This window comes from Protobothrops mucrosquamatus, unplaced genomic scaffold (assembly GCF_001527695.2).
Source record: "Protobothrops mucrosquamatus isolate PMUCROS unplaced genomic scaffold, P.Mucros_1.0 scaffold107, whole genome shotgun sequence".
NCBI classification, from domain to species: Eukaryota; Metazoa; Chordata; class Lepidosauria; order Squamata; family Viperidae; genus Protobothrops; species Protobothrops mucrosquamatus.
Window position 1 is genome coordinate 196,846 of NW_015386479.1, and position 22,500 is coordinate 219,345.

General features: G+C 36.2%; 1 protein-coding gene across 2 annotated transcripts in view; it reads right to left on the reverse strand.

Annotated features, from left to right (window-relative positions):
• Positions 1 to 12,506: 12,506 nt before the first annotated feature.
• Positions 12,507 to 22,500, reverse strand: part of TBCA (tubulin folding cofactor A) — a 31,310-nt gene continuing 21,316 nt past the window's right edge. Inside the window, exons 2-5 of one of the 2 annotated variants that reach the window (XM_015812695.1) lie at positions 20,244 to 20,349; positions 17,244 to 17,330; positions 14,253 to 14,372; positions 12,507 to 12,857 (exon numbers count right to left, since the gene is read on the reverse strand). In XM_015812695.1, coding sequence (XP_015668181.1) covers positions 14,292 to 14,372; positions 17,244 to 17,330; positions 20,244 to 20,349 — 274 coding nt within the window. In that variant the 3' untranslated portion in view covers positions 12,507 to 12,857; positions 14,253 to 14,291. Of the gene's footprint in view, positions 12,858 to 12,877; positions 14,373 to 17,243; positions 17,331 to 20,243; positions 20,350 to 22,500 lie in introns of those variants that run through there. The other variant, XM_015812694.2, reaches the window with a different exon arrangement.

A 22,500-nucleotide genomic window follows, 5' to 3' on the forward strand; every position in this document is an offset into this window, starting at 1 on the left:
TCCCCGTAGGCCGCGATGCAGTTTTTTCCCGCCCTTCAGAGTTCCTTTTCCCAGTGGAGTCAACGGCCTGCCAAAGCGAGTGTTGGGATAAACAGCAATCAAAAATCACGTTGGAATTTATTAATCTCATTGTCTTAAATGAAACACAGAAATCCATCTGGCCGTTTCAAATCGCACTATGACAAAGTAGGGAAAGCGGACGAGCCTCAGCTAACCCTTTAATACAGGGGTAGTCAACCTTGGCTCTTTTATGACTCGTGGACTTCAACTCCCAGAATTCCTGAGCCAGCTAAGCTGGCTCAGGAATTCTGGGAATTGAAGTCCACGAGTCATAAAAGAGCCAAGGTTGACTATCCCTGCTTTAATAAGAGTTCCGCTCTGGGTCACGTGACCACGAGGCAGGCGGAGTCTTGGAATAGGGGCAGCCTCGCCGTTGAAACTGCTGACCAATGGGATCTTCCATTGGGATGCTGAAGGAGGGGCTTATTTTCTGGATTTCATTTTTCTTCATAGGCCTGAGCCATGTCCGGATCATTCTTTAGCTTGGTCATTGTTGCACTGGCTTATCTTGCCAAAGCAAATATTACTTAGTTTTGAGTTATTCTGCTATCAGGCAAATATAATCCTGAGACTATTAACTATTCTCTTTCCAAAATTAAATGCAGAGCAGCATGCCTATCGTGGCTTTGGAAATTCTTTTTAATTCTGTTATCAGCAATAGTTATAGGCAGTGTCTGCATTTAATTCTATGTAATAATAAGATAATATAACCTTTCTTGTCACTTTTTTCTGTGAACACACTGGCACTGAAATTCTGATGCCCACTCTCAAAAGAAAATTTATATATACCCATACACATACATGCACACACATATAAATTTGCTATATGTGTGTATGTATATAAATGTAAATGTGTGTGTCTGTGTGTGTGTGCCTTCTCCCTGGGAATTACAGGTAGTCCTTGACTTACAACCATTGTTTAGTGACTGTCATAACAGCACTGAAAAAATGACTTATGGCCAGTTTTCACACTTACGACCATTGCAGCATGGTCACATAATCAAAATTCAAGTGCTTGGCAATTGGCATGTATTTATGACAGTTGCATTGTCCCCGAGTCATATGACCACCATTTGTATTCTTCCCACATGGCTTCTGACATGCAAAGTCAATGGGGGAAGCCAGATTTGCTTAACGACTACATGATTGGCCTAACAATTGTGCCAAAAAGGTTGGGAAATGGGGCAAAACTCACTTAAAAACTGCTTGCTTAGCAATGGCAATGTTGGGCTCTATTATGGTCATAAGTTGAGGACCACCTGTACTCAGCACGGGTGCTTACGTGTTGCAACCTATTTGTGTTTGTATGTGTTTGGTGGATATTGCAGGGCTGGTGTCATGTGCTGTCTCTGATGAAAAGGAGGAGGGTTTGGAAAGGAGGAATCAGCAACCTTAGGAGTCACTAGCCCAGTGGTTCTCAACCTTTTTAATGCCGCGACCCCAACCGGTCGTAAGTCGAGGACTAAACTGGTCGTAAGTCGAGGACTTTCCCTGCCCGGGAGCACCGCACATGCGTGGTTCCGCCCCCTGCGCTGGCCGAGGCGTAGCTGGCAAGCGGCAGAGACGGAGCAGGCCGACCACCAGCTGGCCCAGCCCAAGGGAGGTAAGGCACCCGCCGGAAAAGGGGAAAAAAATGGCGGACAAAAAAAATGGCGGACAAAAAAAATGGCGGACAGCCTTGCTTGGTGACCCCCGTGAAATGGTCGATCGACCCCAAATGGGGTCCCGACCCACAGGTTGAGAACCACTGTACTAGCCATACAGATGCACTGTAAGTACCCGAAGTCAATCTCCTACTTTATTTTGTCAGGTTCTTCTGTCACACCAAATGTGGTCATGTTCTGCAATGTTTTTAGTGAATTATCCGGATAATGCATGGACAGAGTTCTAGGTCCTTTTTAAATTACCTTCTAGCATTTTGTTGGACTGGACAAAATAAAAAGGCCACTGTATGTGGAAATGGCCTTACTCTGTAAAAATTAAGGAACTCCAACTTGCAGACATCTGTTGTGTGTGCAGTGAATGTAAAGTCTGTCCCTTCCTGAGGTATTCCAAGTACCTTGAAATTACAACTCCCGACCAATTAAGTATCCATCATCTGGGATAGGCACCAGGTCAGAGGAGGCTGAATTGGTCTAAAGAACAATACCAACACACTCTTTGTTGCTATCACATTTGTTTCCTATTAAAAACATCCCAAATGTTCCCTTTAGAAGTTTTTCTTACAAGAAGATTGTTAGGATATTAAATTTAGTAGCTGGAACAATAAAGTGTACAATGGACCAGAACACAGTTATAGCTGATTGGTTGAAGAGTGCTGGCTCATGCATGAGGCAATCTACTCTATGATTGGTTGCTATGGGTATAAAGGGGGAGTTTCCCTTCCGCCCCCCCTTTTTCTTCTGTGTGCTTTGTATGCTGTTTGGTTTATCTCATGATGTTCCTTGCAGACATTTGTTGTTCCTGACTATCTTGTCTGCTGTAAATATAAATATAAATATATTTATTTATATAAAACTACAAGTTTGTGTCAGTGTTTCTGATTTCATTTGGGCAGCTGCTGCGCAATTCCTTCACAATATATTACTTAAAGTTATAATAAGCTCTACAAAATAAAATGGCCTCCAGTTGTTCTTATTTTGTCTTTTACAATAACAGTTTACATTTAACACAACAGATTGAAAAATAGACCTGCTTTATGCATCACACTGAATTATAATTTGATTATTTGGCATTGGCTTAATGTAGTGCAGGGGTGTCAAACTGCCAGCCTGCAGGCCGGACGCGTCACGAGGAAACCACACCCACCCCATTGCCAGCAATGGGGGAAAAGCTCCGATGCGTCACGCGACGTCACGTGACGTTGCGAATTTGACATGTCTTGTGTAGTGCATGAAGCTAACCATTTCTGATCTACACAACAAAATATGAATGTGCATAAGCAAACTGTAATTTGTGTGACTCCAGTCTTAGAGTAGATCCACACCCTCAGTTTAGCCCAGCTGAAACCCATAAGACAATTGCAGATCTATTTTTCAATTTTTTAATAAAGACTGAATAAGCTTTTTACTATACTAATGCAATTGACTGACAAATTAGATGCTGAGAGTTTTGAGAAAGATTCATTACAAATAAGTAAGTTTTGTGTCTGATTCATTCTCACCTTATTTTCTAATTCCAGTAGATACTTTGCCACTGGCCTGTTAGGGGTTAATGTAACTGTAAATACCATATGGAATATACACCATACAGAAAATAAAGAAAATTCTTTTCCCACCCCTTTCTAAGTGTGGAAATCATGTAAACCCCCATACATGGAGACACCACATCATGTAACACCTGTGACTCTCTTCTCTGAGAACTTAAGGGAAATTGGATTGTACAATATATACCCTTTTGATTTGCCTTTGTTCCAGAAACTTCAGACCTTGGAGAGGTCCTCAATAGTCATTGATACAACATCACTAAGGATCTGTTGCATAAAAATATCCAGGTTAGTCACTGCATAATTATCTGCTTGCACTCATAAATGTAGTGAAAGAAGACAAAAACCCAAACATCACAAGGAATTAAAGAATCCGAAAGATGCCAGGAGTCTGCATTTTTCAGCATATCCTCTTTGTCTACGATTACCAGCTGAAAGTGTGAACTTTTCATTAAAAATACTGTTTATCTGGAAAGAATAATAAAATCATAGGGTGAAAATAAACCTTGCAGATCTTATACCACAAGTATAAAGTACAGTATTTACCGTATATCATTTGATCTTTGAAGTCTATCCATATAAGCAAATTACTGCTGAACTATTGAATAAATGCTTGATGACATGCCATAGGGAAGCATGCCATGGGGAAGGAAACAGACAAAACTTCATTTTAAGTACTATAAACATAGAATAAATGAAGAATACAATCAAATATATAATTATATAATGACATATACACACTCACCCACACCCACACGCGAATATATTAAGAAAGACCAGAAACAAAACTTGCACATTCAATATGGATACCCAGAACATTTGGTTTGGTAAGAACAATTTTTATTTTTAGGTGGTATCTTGTAGTGAACCATTTCTCCATACAGGAAGTTCTTGTTTAGCAACCGCTTCATTTAGAGATTATTTGCAGTTACAATGGAGATTAAAAAGTAATGACCAATCCTCAAATTTATAACTTTTGCAGGTCTGTAAAGCAAAGGAAAGCTAAAGTAAGATCATAAACACAGTTGCAGTTTTACTTATTGACCACTTTATTTAAAGGTCAGGTTGCTGCTCCCAATTGTGGTTGCCACATGAGAATTACCTGTAAGAGATTTGTTAGTAGTACACAGTATGTGTTTCAAAGATACTATTATGTTTTAAGTAGCAGTGGTAGATTAGCTGTAAAGGTGGTGGATTGCAGGGTTTCATTATAGGGTTCCCAGAACTTGGTGGAGCAGCAATGGCTTTGATGAGACATAGAAGGTAATACTGGTAAATGTGGTGATGAATGGAAGGAGTCAAGGGAGGAAGTTAAAACTGAGATTTGTGTGATGGAATTTGTCTGGCAGCAACATGATGCCTTGTATATTTGGGAGGGATAATCAAAAAAGTCAAGATGGTGGCCTCAACTGCAGAATGAAACAATTCCTATTTTCAGTTGTGTTATGAAATGGAGCCTATGTGAAAAAGGATAGGATTTCAAGCACAAAAAGGCAGCCACATCTTTACTTTTTTTTTAAAAAAAATCTCCTGTGCAGACACACCTGCTGACAGGAGTGGGTTCATCTTCCCATCATCCACAGACAACTTTGCCACTAATCAGAGATGCTGGGAGTTGTATCCCAAACTTCTGGAAAGCAGAAATCTCTTTTTCAGTCTTTTCCTTTGGAATTATTGATAAACCCTTTCAATCATCCCAAGTTAGTTCAATGCATTCGATTACACTGTGCTGAGTTTGGAAATGAAAGCGAATTGATCAATGGGGAAGGACAGTTCACTTTTAGGGCCAATTGGTTTATCTCAACTCCTTTGCTTATTTTTTTCACACACTTAATTTAAGAAAAACATTGTATCACAAAGTCAAAAGGACCTGCTGTCATTTCCAGGGAACTGGAGTCTATGTTGAGCATTGGACCTGGTCTGAATTGCTTTGCTGACTATCCGAGGAGATATCTTGTTTGTGCATTTACCGGGGAAAACCCTCAACATCAGCAGTCACCCAGTGCAGGCTTCTGTTATCTGGGACTGAATCTGGCAAAGAAGTGTCTGAAGGATCTGATGCATTTGTCAAAGTGAGGGAAGGAGTATTGCTGTTATCAAAAGCTCCAGCTCTTTTGTATGTGTTTGTAGGGTCACAGGGCATGTAAGAAAGAGACAGAGGTTGCATCACAATGATGCAATGATTATTTTGTTATGTGAACCCTTTCTCTGCTGACTCCATAGCAAGCATGTGATCTGCTACTGAGCTGGTTGCCCCCTCCATTTCTAAAGTAAGTTTAAAATGTTCATTTTATCTAGTAGTGCAACATCAGTAACTTCTTCAGAAGCAGAAAACAGAGAGGATTCCATCTCTTTTTCCCTACAAGGTCACTTAAAAATTTCCTCAAGGCCACTGAAAGCCCTTTCCAAGCTGTGAGTAACAGGATTTTTTTTCTAAATTAATTCAAGAGTGTTAAATAACCAAGTATGATTACATATTGGGGTGTTGTGGGCTTTAAAGCTAATTTGCACAAAGTTATTCAGATCTGGAATGAATGCAACATCTCTCTGCTATTCATTAAAGTAGCATTAAAGAAGTCTGGAAAGAAAATACTGCTGTTTTCAGAGTTACATTAATTTTAATGAGTCAACTCCTTAAAGTATTAAAGTTATTAAACCCTAAAAAATCAGCTGTTTTATTGAATAACTGAGAGGTGCTGTGTTCAGATAAGATTCAAAGTATTTATTACAAATAATGTTCAAACTATGCATTTAATAGATATTATTAAAGTCCTTAAGGTTTTCTTTGCTGGTCTTTTAATATGAGGCAATCTTAATTAATTTTCCATTATACTCAAATCTTGTAGGACTCCACATAAATTTATCTATAAATCTATCCTTTCTGTAGAAGATTTCTATTGAAGAAATGTGCTCCTAAGTGTCTAAAAGCTTTTAAATATTATTGTTCTTAATAAATGTAAAATCTCTAAAAATTCAATCTCTAAGGTAGAATTGTCACTTAATTAAAGGAATCTTAATTGCAATTCTAAACCTACTTACTATATAGTTGGCACCACTCAGCAAGACTTACTTCCAAATATATACTTTTTATTGTTATTTTATTTATTCAATTACTCATTGTGCAGCTAGCCAAATTAATGCTAATTAAAATAGTTCACAATGTTTGCATAATATAGACATAAAACTAAGGAAAAATCAACACTCTTTAGAAGATGAATGTAGGCAAAGATGAAAAAAACTTGTTTTTTGAAGAATCATACTCATCTTGCTTCTTCTGAAGTACCTTTCAGCTAAAGGATATACCATTCATTTGTTATATTTTATTTTCTTTGCTTTTTATTGAAGAAGCAATAATATAAGCTACTGTACTAAATAAATACTTGATTAAAATAACAACAACAACAACAACAACAACAACAATAATGATAATAATATAAAGTTGGAAAGGACCTTGGAGGTCATCTAGTCCCTCAGGCAGGAAACCCTATACCATTTCAGACAAATGGCTGTCCAGTCTCTTAAACATTTTCAAAGCATGTTGATTAAATAAGTAATATTTAGTATTTAATTCATATTTAATTGATTATTGAATCAATTGTTAATCATTGTATCTAAAATTTATATTATTGGCTACTGATTGTAAAGGCATTGCTGGTTTTCCATTTCTCTTACCCAGTGAAGCTCTGAAAAAAAAGCTATGATCTTCTTTGAGGGAAATGGGCGGAAGGGAAATGTGAAAAATAATTAGATGCATTAGATTATCCAGTCTAATTGTCAAAATCATATATCATAGATCATAAATTCATTTTTCTGTTTTATGCAAAAAAACCTGTAAGGGTTTTTCAGCCAGCAATAAATGCTCTATTCATACACTTTATAGACTGTTACACCAAATATTTCTCTGTGATTTGTGTCTCCATATACTTCTATATATGAAATAGGCAGAGGCTGGACAGGACAATATAGGTTGATCTCTACTGTTTTCTAAACGGCATTGATCGTCATGTTTAACAATATCTGCAAAATGACTTGCTTGCTGTCTTAAATTATATTTTTGAAATTTAGAAAGCTAGGATAAACCAAGAACTGATCTTGAATAGAAGAATTCTGCAATCCTTCTATTCAATCCAGTAAAGAAGACAAATTTATGGCCTCAAAAGCCTTTAATATTACATGTCTCACTTTGTAGTAAATGACATTTGGACTGCTAGTAATAAAACAAAGTAGATTTTGCAAGCCAGAATTCTGTCCATCCTTTTGTAGAGAATGAGAAGGAAAGTTCAGATTCATCTTTTAGACAGCATGACTGTTCCTCAAGACTATTATCAATAACTATTTCCAGATGCAAAAACGTTATAAAATATCTGCAGATAGTTTCCTTTAATTGCACTTATCATCACCACTTTGTTTTTGAACCTTATAGTGAATGCTGCTCTTGTCTTTATAGAGAGTTGAATGGGCTCTCCTAGTGGTAATTCATACTCTTCTAAGAACTGCCTGGGTGCCAGAACTTTCTGTTGTCAGTGCCATTGAAAAGATGAAACCACATGGTAAGTGTAGGAGTATCCTAGGAAATAACTGAAAAGTAAATGTTAACTGAACATATTTGTATTTGTGCATGATTTACAACCCATAATATTTGAAATTACTAAATCCTTAATCCGATACCTAATGGGTGGAAACTGATCAAGGAGAGAAGCAACTTAGAACTAAGGAGAAACTTCCTGACAGTTAGAACAATTAATCAATGGAACAACCTGCCTCCAGAAGTGGTGAATGCTCCAACACTGGAAGTTTTTAAGAAGAGACTGGACAGCCGTTTGTCTGAAATGGTGTAGGGTTCCTGCCTGGGCAGGGGGTTGGACTCGATGACCTACAAGGTCCCTTCCAACTTTATTATTATTATACCCAGTTACAACAAAATAAAAAAGGACATTGGAGATTAGCCCTTTTTTTGATTGTTACATGTATTTTATTCAGTGGTGGATTCAAATATGTGAACACCGGTTCTCTGTGTGGATGCCGCTTTCGGAAGTCCATTCTGGACTTGGGCAACAAAAAATTAGCTACCGGTTCTACCGAAGTGGTGCGAACTGGCTGAATTCCACCACTGATTTTACTCCAAATTTAGTATGCTTCACAAGACAGACACAGATGATGGGAATTCGGAGCAGTTTTTCCTGGCCTGTTCTATTTTATGGATTAGGAATGGGAGATTCCATGATTTAAAAGCAATTGAGACGTTGGTACATTAAGCACATTTATCCTAAGATGCACATATTTTCAAAGGAAAAACGCCATCATCTGAACTGAGAATAGGATATATTATAAGATTTAAACTCACAGGCTATTAAACCCTGGTCTTAGGGACCTCATTTAAGATAGCTTTCTGATATTTGCTGGCCTTGACTTTGGGAAGAGCTAGATTCAAAAGGAGACAACAATCTCCTGGTGCATTTGTTGAAGGTGAAATTGGTCTTGTTTTGTGACTTTGCTTTGCATCTGTATCTCCTGCCCAGCTTCATATCTACCATATCTAGTGGGTGCTTTTGTTCCTATTCTAATTCAACAAGATCAGTTCCTTGTTCTTTATCCTATACCCTCCTTGTTCTTTACCCTATACCCTCCTTGCAGTGTTTTGTTCTTTCTAGCTTTAGATGTTCATTTTCTTTGCTCTTTTTAGGGCATTTTGATTTTAGATTTAGGGATCTGTAAAATGGTTATTTTCCCTTGCTTCTTGTAGTCAAGAGAGTTAAAGATCTCAGACCTCATGATTAATTCTCTCATTTATTGTGGTGAAAGGCCCTGCCCTGAGAATAATTTGCTTGGAAGATAACTTTAAATATTTCTTTCAATCACTTTTTAGTCTGTTAGAGATGAGTTTCTATACCACAAGTTTTTTCAAAGCACACAACCTGGGTGTGTATTTATATTCCTTAAAAAAAAAATCTTAATCCTTTCTATTCATTTGCACCTTTAGAATGTGCACCCACTTCTGTATTTCCCCTTTCTTATAAAATGCAAACAGTTTTCCTCTTTGAGGAGACCCAGTATCCTCTTTGATCAACAGGTTATCAGAAAGATAAATCACATTTTTTGGGTAAATTCAGTGTAAACCATAATCATTATTTTTAAATTGATCCTAAGTATTACCACAGCATGATCTTATATAACAGAAAAGAGGAGACTGTAACTGAAAAATGGCTTTCTCATTACACATTTTATGGAGATGTCCTGCTGCGTGGATGCATGTTGAACTGTTTGGTATGCTCCCCTTTTGAGATCTGGTCAGAGTTCAGCTTTTCCATTCTTGGACCTTGACAACTTGGTTAGAGGAACTGTACTCAATACATCTTGTCTTTCTGAACTTCTTTATCAGACAAACTAAGTATAACTTAGATCGTTAATTTTATAGTTTAAGAATAGGCCTTATAGGATAAAAATATATATTTAAACTAGTATAGAATATTTACGTTTATAGCTGTTAACACTGTAAATAATAAAAATAATTTGCACTGCTGTTACACATATCAGCAACATTCATAAATATATAGAACTTATAACCTTTTCCTATGCTGGGTGGACCACAAACAATAAGCTGTTCATGAACAAAACAAACCCTACTTAACTTGATTCCAAAAAAATTCAACCTGAAACATTGGTTAGAAGATAAAATTGTGGAGTTAGACAACCCTGAATGTTCAGTATGCAAATAATTGTATTGTACTTTGTACAATGCTAGGAAAAATGAAACTAATCTATTCTCAACTATTAACCGTAAATCATCTTTGCAGTGCTGGTTTACATTCACTGAATCCCAGTTAAGCACTGAAGATTTTTGTTAATATGCTTGATTGGTCACAAATAATCATCAAGAGCAAAGGAAATGACCAAATTGATTGATCTAAACATTCATATCTCAATGTGCCTACTTTGCTGGATAGATGTTATGAGATTAGGTAAATACGATGCTGTGGCAAAACACAAAGTTTCAAGTTTAGGATTGTGATACTCCAACAGTTTTTTTTTAAAAAAAAATCAGATTGAATTTCAGTTTGGAAGCTTAATAGAAGATAAATGTCTCATAGGTTACCAAGTTATTTTAAAACAACAATCCTTATGTTAGTCAAGAAAAAGAAATAGGTTGTGTACTATTTTTAGAAAGTTCAAAGTTATTTTCTAATTTATTTTGTGCAGATAATTGAAGATTTTTTTCTTCAAAATATATACATTTTCACTTAATTCTTTTCCAAGGCAACATTCAACTATTAGGTGTTCTGCTAACCTGAAAGATTAGATGAAAAGAAGTACTATTTGGAAATAAGTTCCAAATAGTTTCATAAAGAGAATAATTGTTCTAAGAAATTAGCTTCTAAGCTAAAATGCCAGTGTGATAATAATATTTTAATAGAGTACAAATAAATTGGAGGGATTTATGAATAGCTCCTGAATTTGCGAAAAGAAGGATGAAATATCACAAGAATCAACAGCTCTCACATTCTATACATTTCAGAGTGCCTCTGCTGGCATACCACAATATTGTTTTATTTTTATATTCTTACTGGAGTAGCTTTACTTAAAATGCTGAGATCAAATTAAATATATTCCTCATGTTTTCACATAACTCTAAAATTCTTAGTTTCAAGTTTTGAAATCTAGAGCTGCCCGTTTTAAAAAGTTTTAAAGTGAATGAAAAATAAACTCGTATCAGATACAAATTTATTCAACATGTTTCACCAGTCATGATTTGCAACCAGATACAACAAAAATTTTAACTTAGACATTTGGATATTCATCTTACTGCAATATTTTCTTTTTTGAACAGCACTTGAAGCTAAAGCAAATGCAATAATGAATAATCTAAGAAGGAATGTTTCAAAGAGCTTTGCTATATCATGAAAGGCATTTGATCATTCTGTTTCAGTGTTTAAATTTGTTTATGATTCCATGGTCTGCCATCTGCCACAAATGCTTTAGATTGGATTCTTGTGTTGAGCAGAGAATTGGATTCATTGGTCTAAATGGCTTCTTCCACCTAGCTTTCCTTACACAATGGTTTGAAAAAATGTTTTATAAAAATTTAAGCAATATTCATAGTTTGGAAAGTACAACAGTAGTTATGATAAGACTGGCTTGTGAAGAGTCCACCAAACAGCAGCTGCAACAAAATGAAAACATTGCCAGTATCTGTCAGATCCCTGAAGAAATTTATTGCTTTTCTTCCTATAGTATACATGCTTTTGCAACCATTTTTTGGGGCTTGCCATTCTGTTGGGAGGGGGGATGCTTTAGGGGTGCTGTCTTGCCACTTTGCCCTTTACGCAGAAGGAATCCAGCCGAATAACATCAACCTTATCTACGAGACGGTTTGTGCTTGGAATCAGAGGGAAACGAAAGCGGGGGAGACCTTGAAGAGCGCATCAATGGAGCCAGTTACCAAAACAATTTGTCACCTGTGGATTGGCTGGGATTTAAATGGACACTGAGACAAATATTACCATTGATATATTGCTTGCACGGGTTTTTCCTCAGATCTCCCCTTGTTTTCCTTGCTATCACTAGTCCCTAATAAAAGTTCCTTTTCAGACAATGCCTGTTTCAAGAGTTCTGCTTTCTTGGGAGACCTAGTTGAGGCAGGTCCTTACAGTATCTTCAATTACCAGCTGAAATTCTACACACGATGAACTCTGTACCAAAAATTTTCTTCAAAATGAGGAAGTATCATAAAGCCTCTCCAATAAAAAAAGAAATAGTAACTATATTGTTTAACTTAGTTAATAGGTTACTTTTGACTATATTCAAGCACTTGAAAAACCAGCCTGAACCAGAAAGGTTATCAAGGAAAACAGAATTGAAATCTGAACTAAAAAAATCTGGAAAATGTAAATTGCAATTTAAATTTTAGAATGATGAACCAGAGAGTTCTTAATGCAGCAGTTAAGACATATTTAGAGGCAGCTATCATTTGCTGATCCAGTCTTTATGCACTTTGATAGCATAATTGAGAAACAAGTGTCTGATCTGCATGGTACTTCTTCAGCATTGCACTTTACACCCTCTCTATTGTATAGAAAAGAACATGTAACCTTCTCAAGGCTGTTAGAACTACTAGAGCAGGGCTGTCAAACTTGCAACGTTATGTGACGTGTCGTGATGTATTGTGACTTTTTTTTCCATTGCTGGCAATGGGGTGGGCGTGGTTTTGCCATCTGGCCCATGGGCCGGCAGTTTGACACCCCTGTACTAGAGCAATTATCTAAAACACTTGTATACAAAATTGTGCCAGAGGTAGAGTCTGTCACAGGGTTGCATACTTTCCCCAAACTCTTGAGAACATCTAGAGCCTTTTGAACAATTGCCCCCGAATGATCATTTTTAATGTGGCAGGAGAATGTCATTAAAAAACAATTGGCAGTCATATTCATTGTATGTAGTTTTAATATATTTAAAATAATACATTTATACTATGGCTGTTTGCCCCATTTAGTTGCACACACTGGATTTAAATCATACACTGCTAGGAACTGGACTATCTAGGGTCTTCAACATGTACCATTTTATTTATTTTTTCCGTATGTTTATTGTTAAAATGCTAAAATACAAAATAGAAAAAACAAATATTAAAATACGAAGTTTTAAAAAAAGAGAATCAATGGTTACATTTGAATTAAAAACGCGTAGTAAAACAACATAAAATTATCTTTTATTGATATATCCTCCCTTTCCCTCCCATTTGTATACCTATCCACTAACCATATTTGAACTTTGCATCAATCATTAGTCCTGAGAAGCATATTCCTTATCTAAATCTTTCTCTTTGATATACTGTAAAAAAGGGAACCATTTCTACTTGAATTTAGTTAAATTTCTATTGTAATATAATGTCAATTTTGTCATTTGGGATATATTCTCCAATTTTAGTTTTTCAATCTGATATTGTAGGAAAGCAATACTGTTCAGCATACTTTGAGACCATAACAGCTATATTGAGTATTATGTTATCCAGAATATTCATATCCTCTGCTGATGTTATTCAAGGAATTACAGCTTCCTGAACAAAACGATTGTACTTAATACTAATATGTGCAGGAAGGGAAACCTTTATATGTACAATTATACATGAGCTAGGACGCCAATAATGCAGGATTCTAACCAACAAAGAAATCAATGTAAAAGGCTTTGTCTGAAACAGGTGTTAAGATTATATAAAAGGTGCTGAAAGTTATTTAGGACACTTTGGAGAATGGCAATTGAATAAATTTATATTAATATAATTCTCAGTTTTAAGAGATTTGAATATACAACATTTAAATTCTGGATATCAGAATTTTGCAGAAAAAACAATTTTAACCTTCTGCTGGCATGTAAATCTCTACAGCCATTGGGAAAAAATGAGCATGTTGTTTGATGTGGCACAAGAAGACAGCTGTATTGGTTGTGAAATCCTTTGGAGGCTGCTCAAATGTACAGAACAGCAATATATAGGTCCAATACATGCAAGCACACATATTTTCACAACTGCAATAATTGCTGAGAAGAAACGTTAATCTCCCCTCACTCATGTTTTGAATCAATCTTTCTATTTCTTGTTACCAGCTACATTGAGGGAAAGCTACTGAAGCATGTTGCCCATCATTGTCTTCAATGGATAAAAACCTTGGATATTAGTAAATTCCTGAAAATTATGTGCAAATGAGAATCAGAAACAGTACTCATTATTTGGGGCAGAGAATGCAGTTGATATCAAACCTGGATATATTATTTGTGCTAAAAATAATTAGAAAAATGCTCTTTCGTTTTGCTTTTAGTTTTTATTTTTACCTCCTATGATTATACAACTTTCAATAAAATGCTTTTCCCAAAAAAGTAAATAAAAATGGCTAAATAATTTGTAATGGCATAAAATACAATTTTAGTACACTGTCATTCTTATTACTACTAGAACAAATATACAGCAATGACCAAACTTTAAAAAGCAGCAACGGACCCAACATTGAAGAATATCCATTAAGTAGTGAAAATCAATCTAGGCCTCTAACTTTATCGATTTCAGTACTGATTGTGCATCTTTATATTCTTCAGATTCTTCCAACTCTTTTTCATTTTCCTGAAAGTAAATAAAAACTTCTAAATATTTTCAAAACTATGCCTCCAACATTTAGAAACAACATCCTATAATGCTTAAATTGTTGCTGTTAGTATCAGTGGCATTAGGAATAATAAACAATGGAATCATAGTTATTTGGCTAGGACAAGAATTGTGGACCTTGTTATGGTTAATTTAAAACAGTACTGTCTGGTATTTCAGATGGTGTTCCACAACAGTCCATCTTTAAATTGGTGAGACTTATCATCTGGTGATTTAAATCCAAATGTAAGAAGACAAAAATGAAATGCTTTTTCATGCACAGTATAAATGGTGGAATTTAAAATTGCCACAAGATTTATTTTTATTTTGTTTAGAAAATTTGTATTGCTGCCTGCTCACACATAGCAACTCAAGTCAGCTTACATCTATAGAAAAACACCCTACAAAAATAAAATAACAAGAAAAATAAAATAATGTAATAACTCCCCACCTCCCCACCCTAGCCACAACACACATTAAACTAGCCATTTGCTGGGGTCTGAGTTCCCCACGCCCACTGGCAGAACCAGGTCTTCAGAGCCTTCCAGAAGAGTGCTAAAGTGGGGGCCAGTCTAATCTCTGAGGGAATGATGTTCTAGAGAGAGAGAGCCACCACGGAGAAGGCCCTTATTCTGGGTCCCACCAGATGCATCTCCTTAGGGGACGGGACCTGCAACATTCCTTTGCCTCCACGTTCTATTGGTTCGGGTAGATATGACAGGCAAGAGATGGTCCCTCAGATAACCTGGTCCCAAGCTGTGAAGGGCTTTAAAGATGACAACCGACAACTTGAATTGCACCTGGAAGCAAATTGGCAACCAATGCAGCTCCTGCAGGAGAGGTGTCACATGTGCACACCGAGGTCTGCACAAAACCATGCGGGCTGCTGCATTTTGTACCAACAAGATAATGACAATCAATCCAGTACACCCCATCAAGATTAGATAACATTAATGACTACATTAGCTGTGATGACAGTATCTCTTGGACAATAACCAACATATTTATAAACATCAATTTTGGGGAAAAAGCAGCAGGAGAAAGCAATACTTTTATGTCCTACATGAAGGCTTCCCAAAGACATTCATGATGGAATGTGCACCTGAAGAAGCACTGGGGGGTATTTACCAGAGAGAGGCCTGGATTAAAAGACTACACAATCCCAAACTGGATGGGGGATAGAAGAAGAGTCCCAAAGGTGCTTTTTTCACGAGGCAACTGAACTTTCTTGTTTTTCTTTGAAGACATTTCACTTCTCATCCAAGAAACTTCTTGGATGACAAGCGAAACGTCTTTAAAGAAAAACAAAGTCCAGTTTCCTTGTGGAAAAAAGCACCTTTGGGATAACTATGACCTGGATGACTGAGAATCTCCATAGACGATAGGAAAAGAGGTTCAGGATAGCCTCACCGTAGAATCTTTCAGGATATATCTATAGGTTAGAAGGTTATAGCTTTCATTTGACAAGATTCTGCCCATTAGCTGAAAGCAAATAAGGGACTGAACTTGCGTGGACTTGATTGTGTTGTCTCCAGGCTTGGCAACATCTGATTGTCTACTGTCAAAACAGGATGCTAAACAAGATATACCTTTGGTGTTACCAATAAGGATCTTGTATTTTTATTAACTTGTATTCAGTTTCAGCCAATGATCTATTAGTTCTGTTTTCTGTTTCGGCTATGGTTTTATTATATTTGTTTGTAAATACTTATATTTTGTGACTGGTGCTTTAAATGACATTAAGCCTTTGAGTAATCTATATAAAAATATAAATATAACAAATCACAAAGGCCACAATAGTTACACTGTATTAAATAACTACTTAGATAAACACCATATATTTGTGCTTTCATATGGCTAAGCTACCGTGGAGCTCATTTGGTATCATGCATAAAAAATAATATGAGAGAAATACTTTAAGAGAGCAAATAATATACTAATCCAAAAAAGACTAATTCCTGCAATAAATTTAAGTTCTTATTTATAAATTATTTTCTGTTGTTACTTATGCCCCCAAAATATGGATTTTTTTTGCTCTGATTGAAGAAAGGAAAAGAAAGAAGTTGCCAAGTTTAAAGAGAATATAGAGATACAGAAAAGAGTTTCTAGAAATGATGGTCCTATGGGCTACAGTTAAAGAAATGTTTCTTAAAACTATGACAACTTCTAATAAATAGTGAATGCTGGGTTAGAAAATTTCCTTTAGCTTACAACTCAGAAATAGAGTTGAAGGGAAAAACATAAGAATCAGGCTTTGTATTTGTTAATGGGTTGGATCCAGTAGCTTCCAACACTTTAGAGCAATCGTTCTGAAAAATAGGCCTATGGCAATTTTCAAAAGAGTTGATACTGCAAATATTTAAGTTGATATTTCTTTTAAAGACTAACTTAAATACAGGGTTGTCTGAAGGTCACATTTAAGAATGGTAGAGGAATTACGCTCAGTGACTCATTATGCTTTTGTTTCTCTTTTATCCAAATCCCATATATAATTTTCTCTCCAACCACATCTTCACACCATCTTCAAGCTTAGAATATCAACCTGCTTACCTTAAGCCAACTTTGACACTGCATTTCACACATTTTATATCAACCCTATTTCAATTTAAACATTATCTGATTAAAATCTGGCATCAAGCATTAATTGATTGTAATGGAAATTCTTAAGTCACTGAAAATCAGAGGGAAGTTTTTTGGGGAGAGGAAGACTATTTTGGGCATCTATTCTGAAGAGCTGGCAATAATGAGATATGCACATTAACAGTTTGGTGATATATCAAAACAGAAGATGTATAAACTAATCTAAGTTCAGCTGCCAGTCCTATAGAAAAATTCTTCTTCCATACTTACTAATAGTTGAACAAGGTCAGAATGTGCAGCTTCTAGTCTGCGTTGGCAATCAGGAATCATCATTCGAGATTCTTGCAAGATCTCAGTCTAAAAAAATGAAAGTAGTTCTTCAAATAAGAGATAACTTTCCATTTTGATATTAGCTGCTTAAAATCAGATGCCACATTGATGTATATATTCGTACACATAAACTATTTTATTAAAGAAAGTGTATTTAATATTACTTCTACATTCAAGAAAAAACTATTAGAAAGCTTTCTATGAAATAGTTATTTAAAATACTATTTGATATAAACTATTTCCCCTGTGGTTAGAAACAGCTTGGTCCAAAATGGGATCAGCTGGTTATATAAATATCTCCTACATCTTTTGGGTAATAAATAAAAACAGTGTTCAGATAATACCGCACAGAGATAATTACTGCATGAAAAAAGTTATTGAGTTATTGATCACATTGGATGCTCACTGCAGGAGGTTCTGACTGAGAAAAAGGTAAAGAAAAATGAAAAGCAAAGACCAGCAGGCTCATATTTTTGATGCGTATCATGCATAAAAAAGTTATTACTCATCCTTGGATTTTGTTTTAGGAGAAAGATTATTCTCACCATGCTTTTTGTGAGAAATTACTGATCTGGCACTCCAGTGCCTTTGAACATCTTGTATACATCTCCAGAAGACAATGTTGTAATTGTCCATAATACCATCCTTTTTTTTTTTAATGGAGTATTTTCAGCTCTCAAATTCATGAGCTGAAAAGATGTGAAAACAAATCTGTCTATAACGTGGCTAGAAATGAAAATCAATTAGCAAATCTACTAAGCTTGAGGATTCCAACAGCAATAGTAATTTGTAGAACTATAAATAGGGTTCAGTATATACTGAATTGTGAAAAATTGTGAAAAAATTCCTAGATAAAGTTGGCATATAGGCAGCATAACATATTTCACTTTTTGCAAAGTTCAGAGTGCACTAAAGGAATATCCAATGATATATTCCAATTATAGAAATTCTAACTTGGAATTTGCATTGTTGCTTTTCCCTTCCTATAGAGCACTATTGATAATAATAATAATTTCTTAATTGTACTTTTTAGCTACTAAACGTGGATTACAGCTAATCCTTAACATAGTAACTGTTTAGTAACCGTTCAATGGTACAAAACACTGAAAAGTAACTTTATCACCAGTCCTTGCCCTTTAAGACTGTTGCAGCACCACCATGTTCACCATTTGTATGCTTCACAACTGCTTCTGACAAGCAGACTTAATGAGGAAACCAGAAGTAAAATTACAAAGCACAGTCATATGATATTTCGCTTAACAACCGCAGGTGATTTGGTTAATGACCATGATGGAAGTGAAGTCGTAAGCTTGTTAAGTTCATGTAATATTTCACTTAAGAACCATGTTGCTTATCAGCAGATCTGCAGCTCCCAATTGTGGTTGTTAAACAACTGTATTCAAATTATGTCGTAATTTGGGGCCCATGACTCCCGCGGAAATGACATTTGGGAAAGTTGCGGCTGCTTCAGTGCTACTGCAGCCATGTGATCTTCATTTTCAACAGTGACAGTTTCCCAGCGAGTCTTACAATACTTCGCTCCCTCCACCACTCAGAAGCAGCCACTCAGCTGCCTGTTGGGAAGGGAAAGGGGGGGAACAAGGAAGAAGGAACCCCAGCAAATCTTTCCTGACTCATGCTGCCCCCGTCCCTCAAATCCTGCTGTCCCTCTGCATGCCTCCCCTAACTTACGTGGCACTTTTGGGGCATCCCCACACAGTCTCCCTTAATCGACACACTCCATGTGCTTTCCCCAACCCACACGGCACCTCTTGGGCACTATCGTGCACTCTTCCTGACTCCCCCCCCCGAGGTCTTCCCTGACCGCATGGCACTTCTTGCCCACCCTTCCTGACCCATGCCTTCCCCCTTGCAATGTCCCTGACCTACATGACATGTCTCACATATTCCCAAGACACACCCAGACACCCTTCTCTACCTGCACACACCCCTCTGCATGTCCTAGCTATCCATGTAGCATCTCTTCCACATACCCTTCCCAACCCATGTAGCCCATCTTACACCTCCCCTATACAAATGCTGCCCCCCAGCTCACCCCTTTGCTCCCTTGCCCATCCAGCAGCAGCCCCTACCTGCTTGCTAGTTTTGGAGCTGCAACTTCTTGCTGGCTTCCCCATGACTTTCTCTCTGCAAGCTTACTACAAGCCTAGTAAAGGCAGGAACTCAAGGGAGGGAGGAAGATTTCTGATGGTCTCTGCCAGCTTCCCTCCTGGAAATGCAATAGGGAAGCCGGCAGAAGTTGCTCTTGCTCTCACTGCTTTTTTCCCCACCCGTGGTCATTCTGTTTCTTTGTTTAGGTAAGGAAATCTCTTTGAAATGACAACCCAATGGAGCACAGTTGTCTAGTTAATACGTAATGCCTTATTGTACAAAAACTATTGAAGCAACAAACGGTATATTCAAGGAAGACTGGTTCCCACATCACGAAGAAGTTGGGGAAAAGGCAACATTTTCTGACTCTGAACTCCCAATTCAGAGTATTGCTTTCTAGATATCTCTGCTTGTTACTGAAAAGTATTACTGCAGTTTAACATGGGAAGTCCTCGACCTTCAAGTGTAATTCAATTCTGGAATTAAGGTCATAGGTTGAGGCATCCATATGACTGGAAATAATTCTTCAGCCTTTTATGAAGTGGTCATTAAGTGAACCCATTCATTTGAATGGCATTTTGCCGGAAAATGGCAAAAAACATCATGAATCACAGTTACATGACCACAGAATGCAACTATCAGTTGTACAGCTGATCCACATGACATGCAGTCATATGACCGCATGGAAGGCAGTGGCAATTATTTACAATGATACATCCTGTGGCCATCTGTATTTGCTGTAATGTTTATATCCAAAGCCAAAATATACATTCTGAGTTGTAAGCAAATGAGAGAAAATGTAACTCATGACGTACTCATGAACTTTACCTGCTTTTTAATTGCATAGTTCTCACCATCTTCAGCTTTCATCTTTTCAATCTTTTCTTCTTGTTGTTTTGCTTCTTTTTCATACATAACCTTTTCTTTTGCCAAGCTGCACACAAAAGGTATAATTTGTTTAAATTATCAATACACATAAAATTTTCCTATCTGAAAAGTTTCAATACATAAAATGTCCATATATTACAGCTACTCTAGGGTACTACTTATTTTCAAATATATTATTATTAGTTATGCATTCTGACTGTCCCGGAGAATAACTAGATGTACATTTAATAAATAAGGAATCCATCCATTAGAATAAAAACAAAATTCATGTACAACCTAGCAGACAAATTATTGAAGTTGCTAAAAATACCACACAGACAAATGTAAGAGCAACTTCTTTTTAAACAGTTTGATTATTTTCTTTGTTTATTGTGTGTTTCTGATGTACATCATTCATAGTCACTTTGACTTTGATGGTCTTATAAATCTGTTAAATAGACATTGAAATTCGTATTTTGGTTGTTCAGAACAAAAGTTATCTAAATCTGAATTACATTAGTATAAGTATTGTTTCAGTTCAATTTTTATACCAATGTCAATGTAGATTATATATCATGTTGCAAAGTATTAAAAATCCAATATACTGTTGAAGACAGTAAGTTTAGACAGTAAGTTGGTTAAAACATCAGATTAGAAACTGGGAGATCATGAGTTCTAGTTCTGTTTTAGGCACAAAAGCAGCCAAGTGACCTTGGGCTAATCATTTTCTCTCAGCCCTAGGAAGCAGGCAATGGCAAACCACTTTTGAAAAACCTTGCCAACGGGGACTTGTCCAAGTGGTTTCTGAGAACTGGGTTCAATTGAATGGCAGAAAAAAACCCCATTGAAATTCTTCCTGGAAGAAAAAATCCATACTCATTCCAAAAATAAAAAGTATGGAGCACTCTCTTGAATGTCTGGATGAGGATAAATCAATTGAAATTAAATTAGATGAACAAAAAGGTTCGTGGTCAGTATAAAATCAAACTTAACGGTTGGGATTTAATGTATTCTAGAAACATGTTATAGGTTCCCTTGAAAGAAGAAATGTACATTCTGAACAAGCTTTCTGATCTGATGTGGATCCTGGATTTCCCAGATGATGGCAGCAAGGATCCTGCAGAGCAATTACTTTTAGTGTCACTTGCAACCATTCCTGAGCTAGCTAACGAGGTAACAGCTATCCATGTATTATTTATGTAATGACTAGACAATTGAAATTTATTTTTAGAACAGTTCTTAAAAGAAAATCCAGAAATGCAAAATATGGCACCTAAGCTACTGATTCAGAATATGAATCATCCATTGTCAAAAGAGAAGATCTACACTGAATGCTTGATAGAAAAAACCTTCCTGATTTAAAAAAAAATGTGTTGGTTTAATTTTTGCAGTTCCAAAATAGCTTAGGGTCTGGTTGGTGAAAGAACCCCCCATCTCATTTATACTTAAACGTATACACTTGAAGAAATACCATGGAACTACTTTCTGCCTTTTAAAATAGATTTCTTCAAGAACTATGAAACAAAACCTTTTCTATACTACAGTATCCTTTGATTCTATTTTAACAATTTATTAATGAGCAATTTATTAATGAACAATAAATTGATATTGTTAAGCATATTTAAAGTATATTTTGCTAAAAACAACACAAATTATACAGGTTTGGAAGCAATTCTATCTCTGTGTTGGCTTTGATGCCAAATAAATTTATTCTGGATAAATTTTGTTACCATATAAATTGCTAAGCCCATGCATATAAAACCAGAAAGCAGTACCAGATTTAGAAAGTTCAGGAATTAACTCAGAGATCTGCTTAGCTCATCAACTAGTGCAGGGGTAGGCAACCTTGGCTCTTTTATGACTTGTGGACTTCAACTTCCAGAATTCCTGAGCCAGCAGAGCCAAGGTTACCTACCCCTGAACTAGTGTATTAACTCTGCTTTAATTTAGTGAAATTCAGTTTTATTTATTATGAAACTAACTTTATATTCTACTATCAATTTATTTATTTATTTATTTGGAAGGGTGTGTTTTTTTTAATTCCAATTTCTGGCTATCCAGGGCACAATGGGTCAGGAGGTACTCCATGCATTTTGATTAGTTGCAAGCATGCTCAGCAGAACTGCTAAGCTTTACATTTTTATTAACTCACAGATATGCATGGATTACTTATAGCATAACCATGTCAGCACAGCAAAGGTTTGTGAGTTGCAAATTA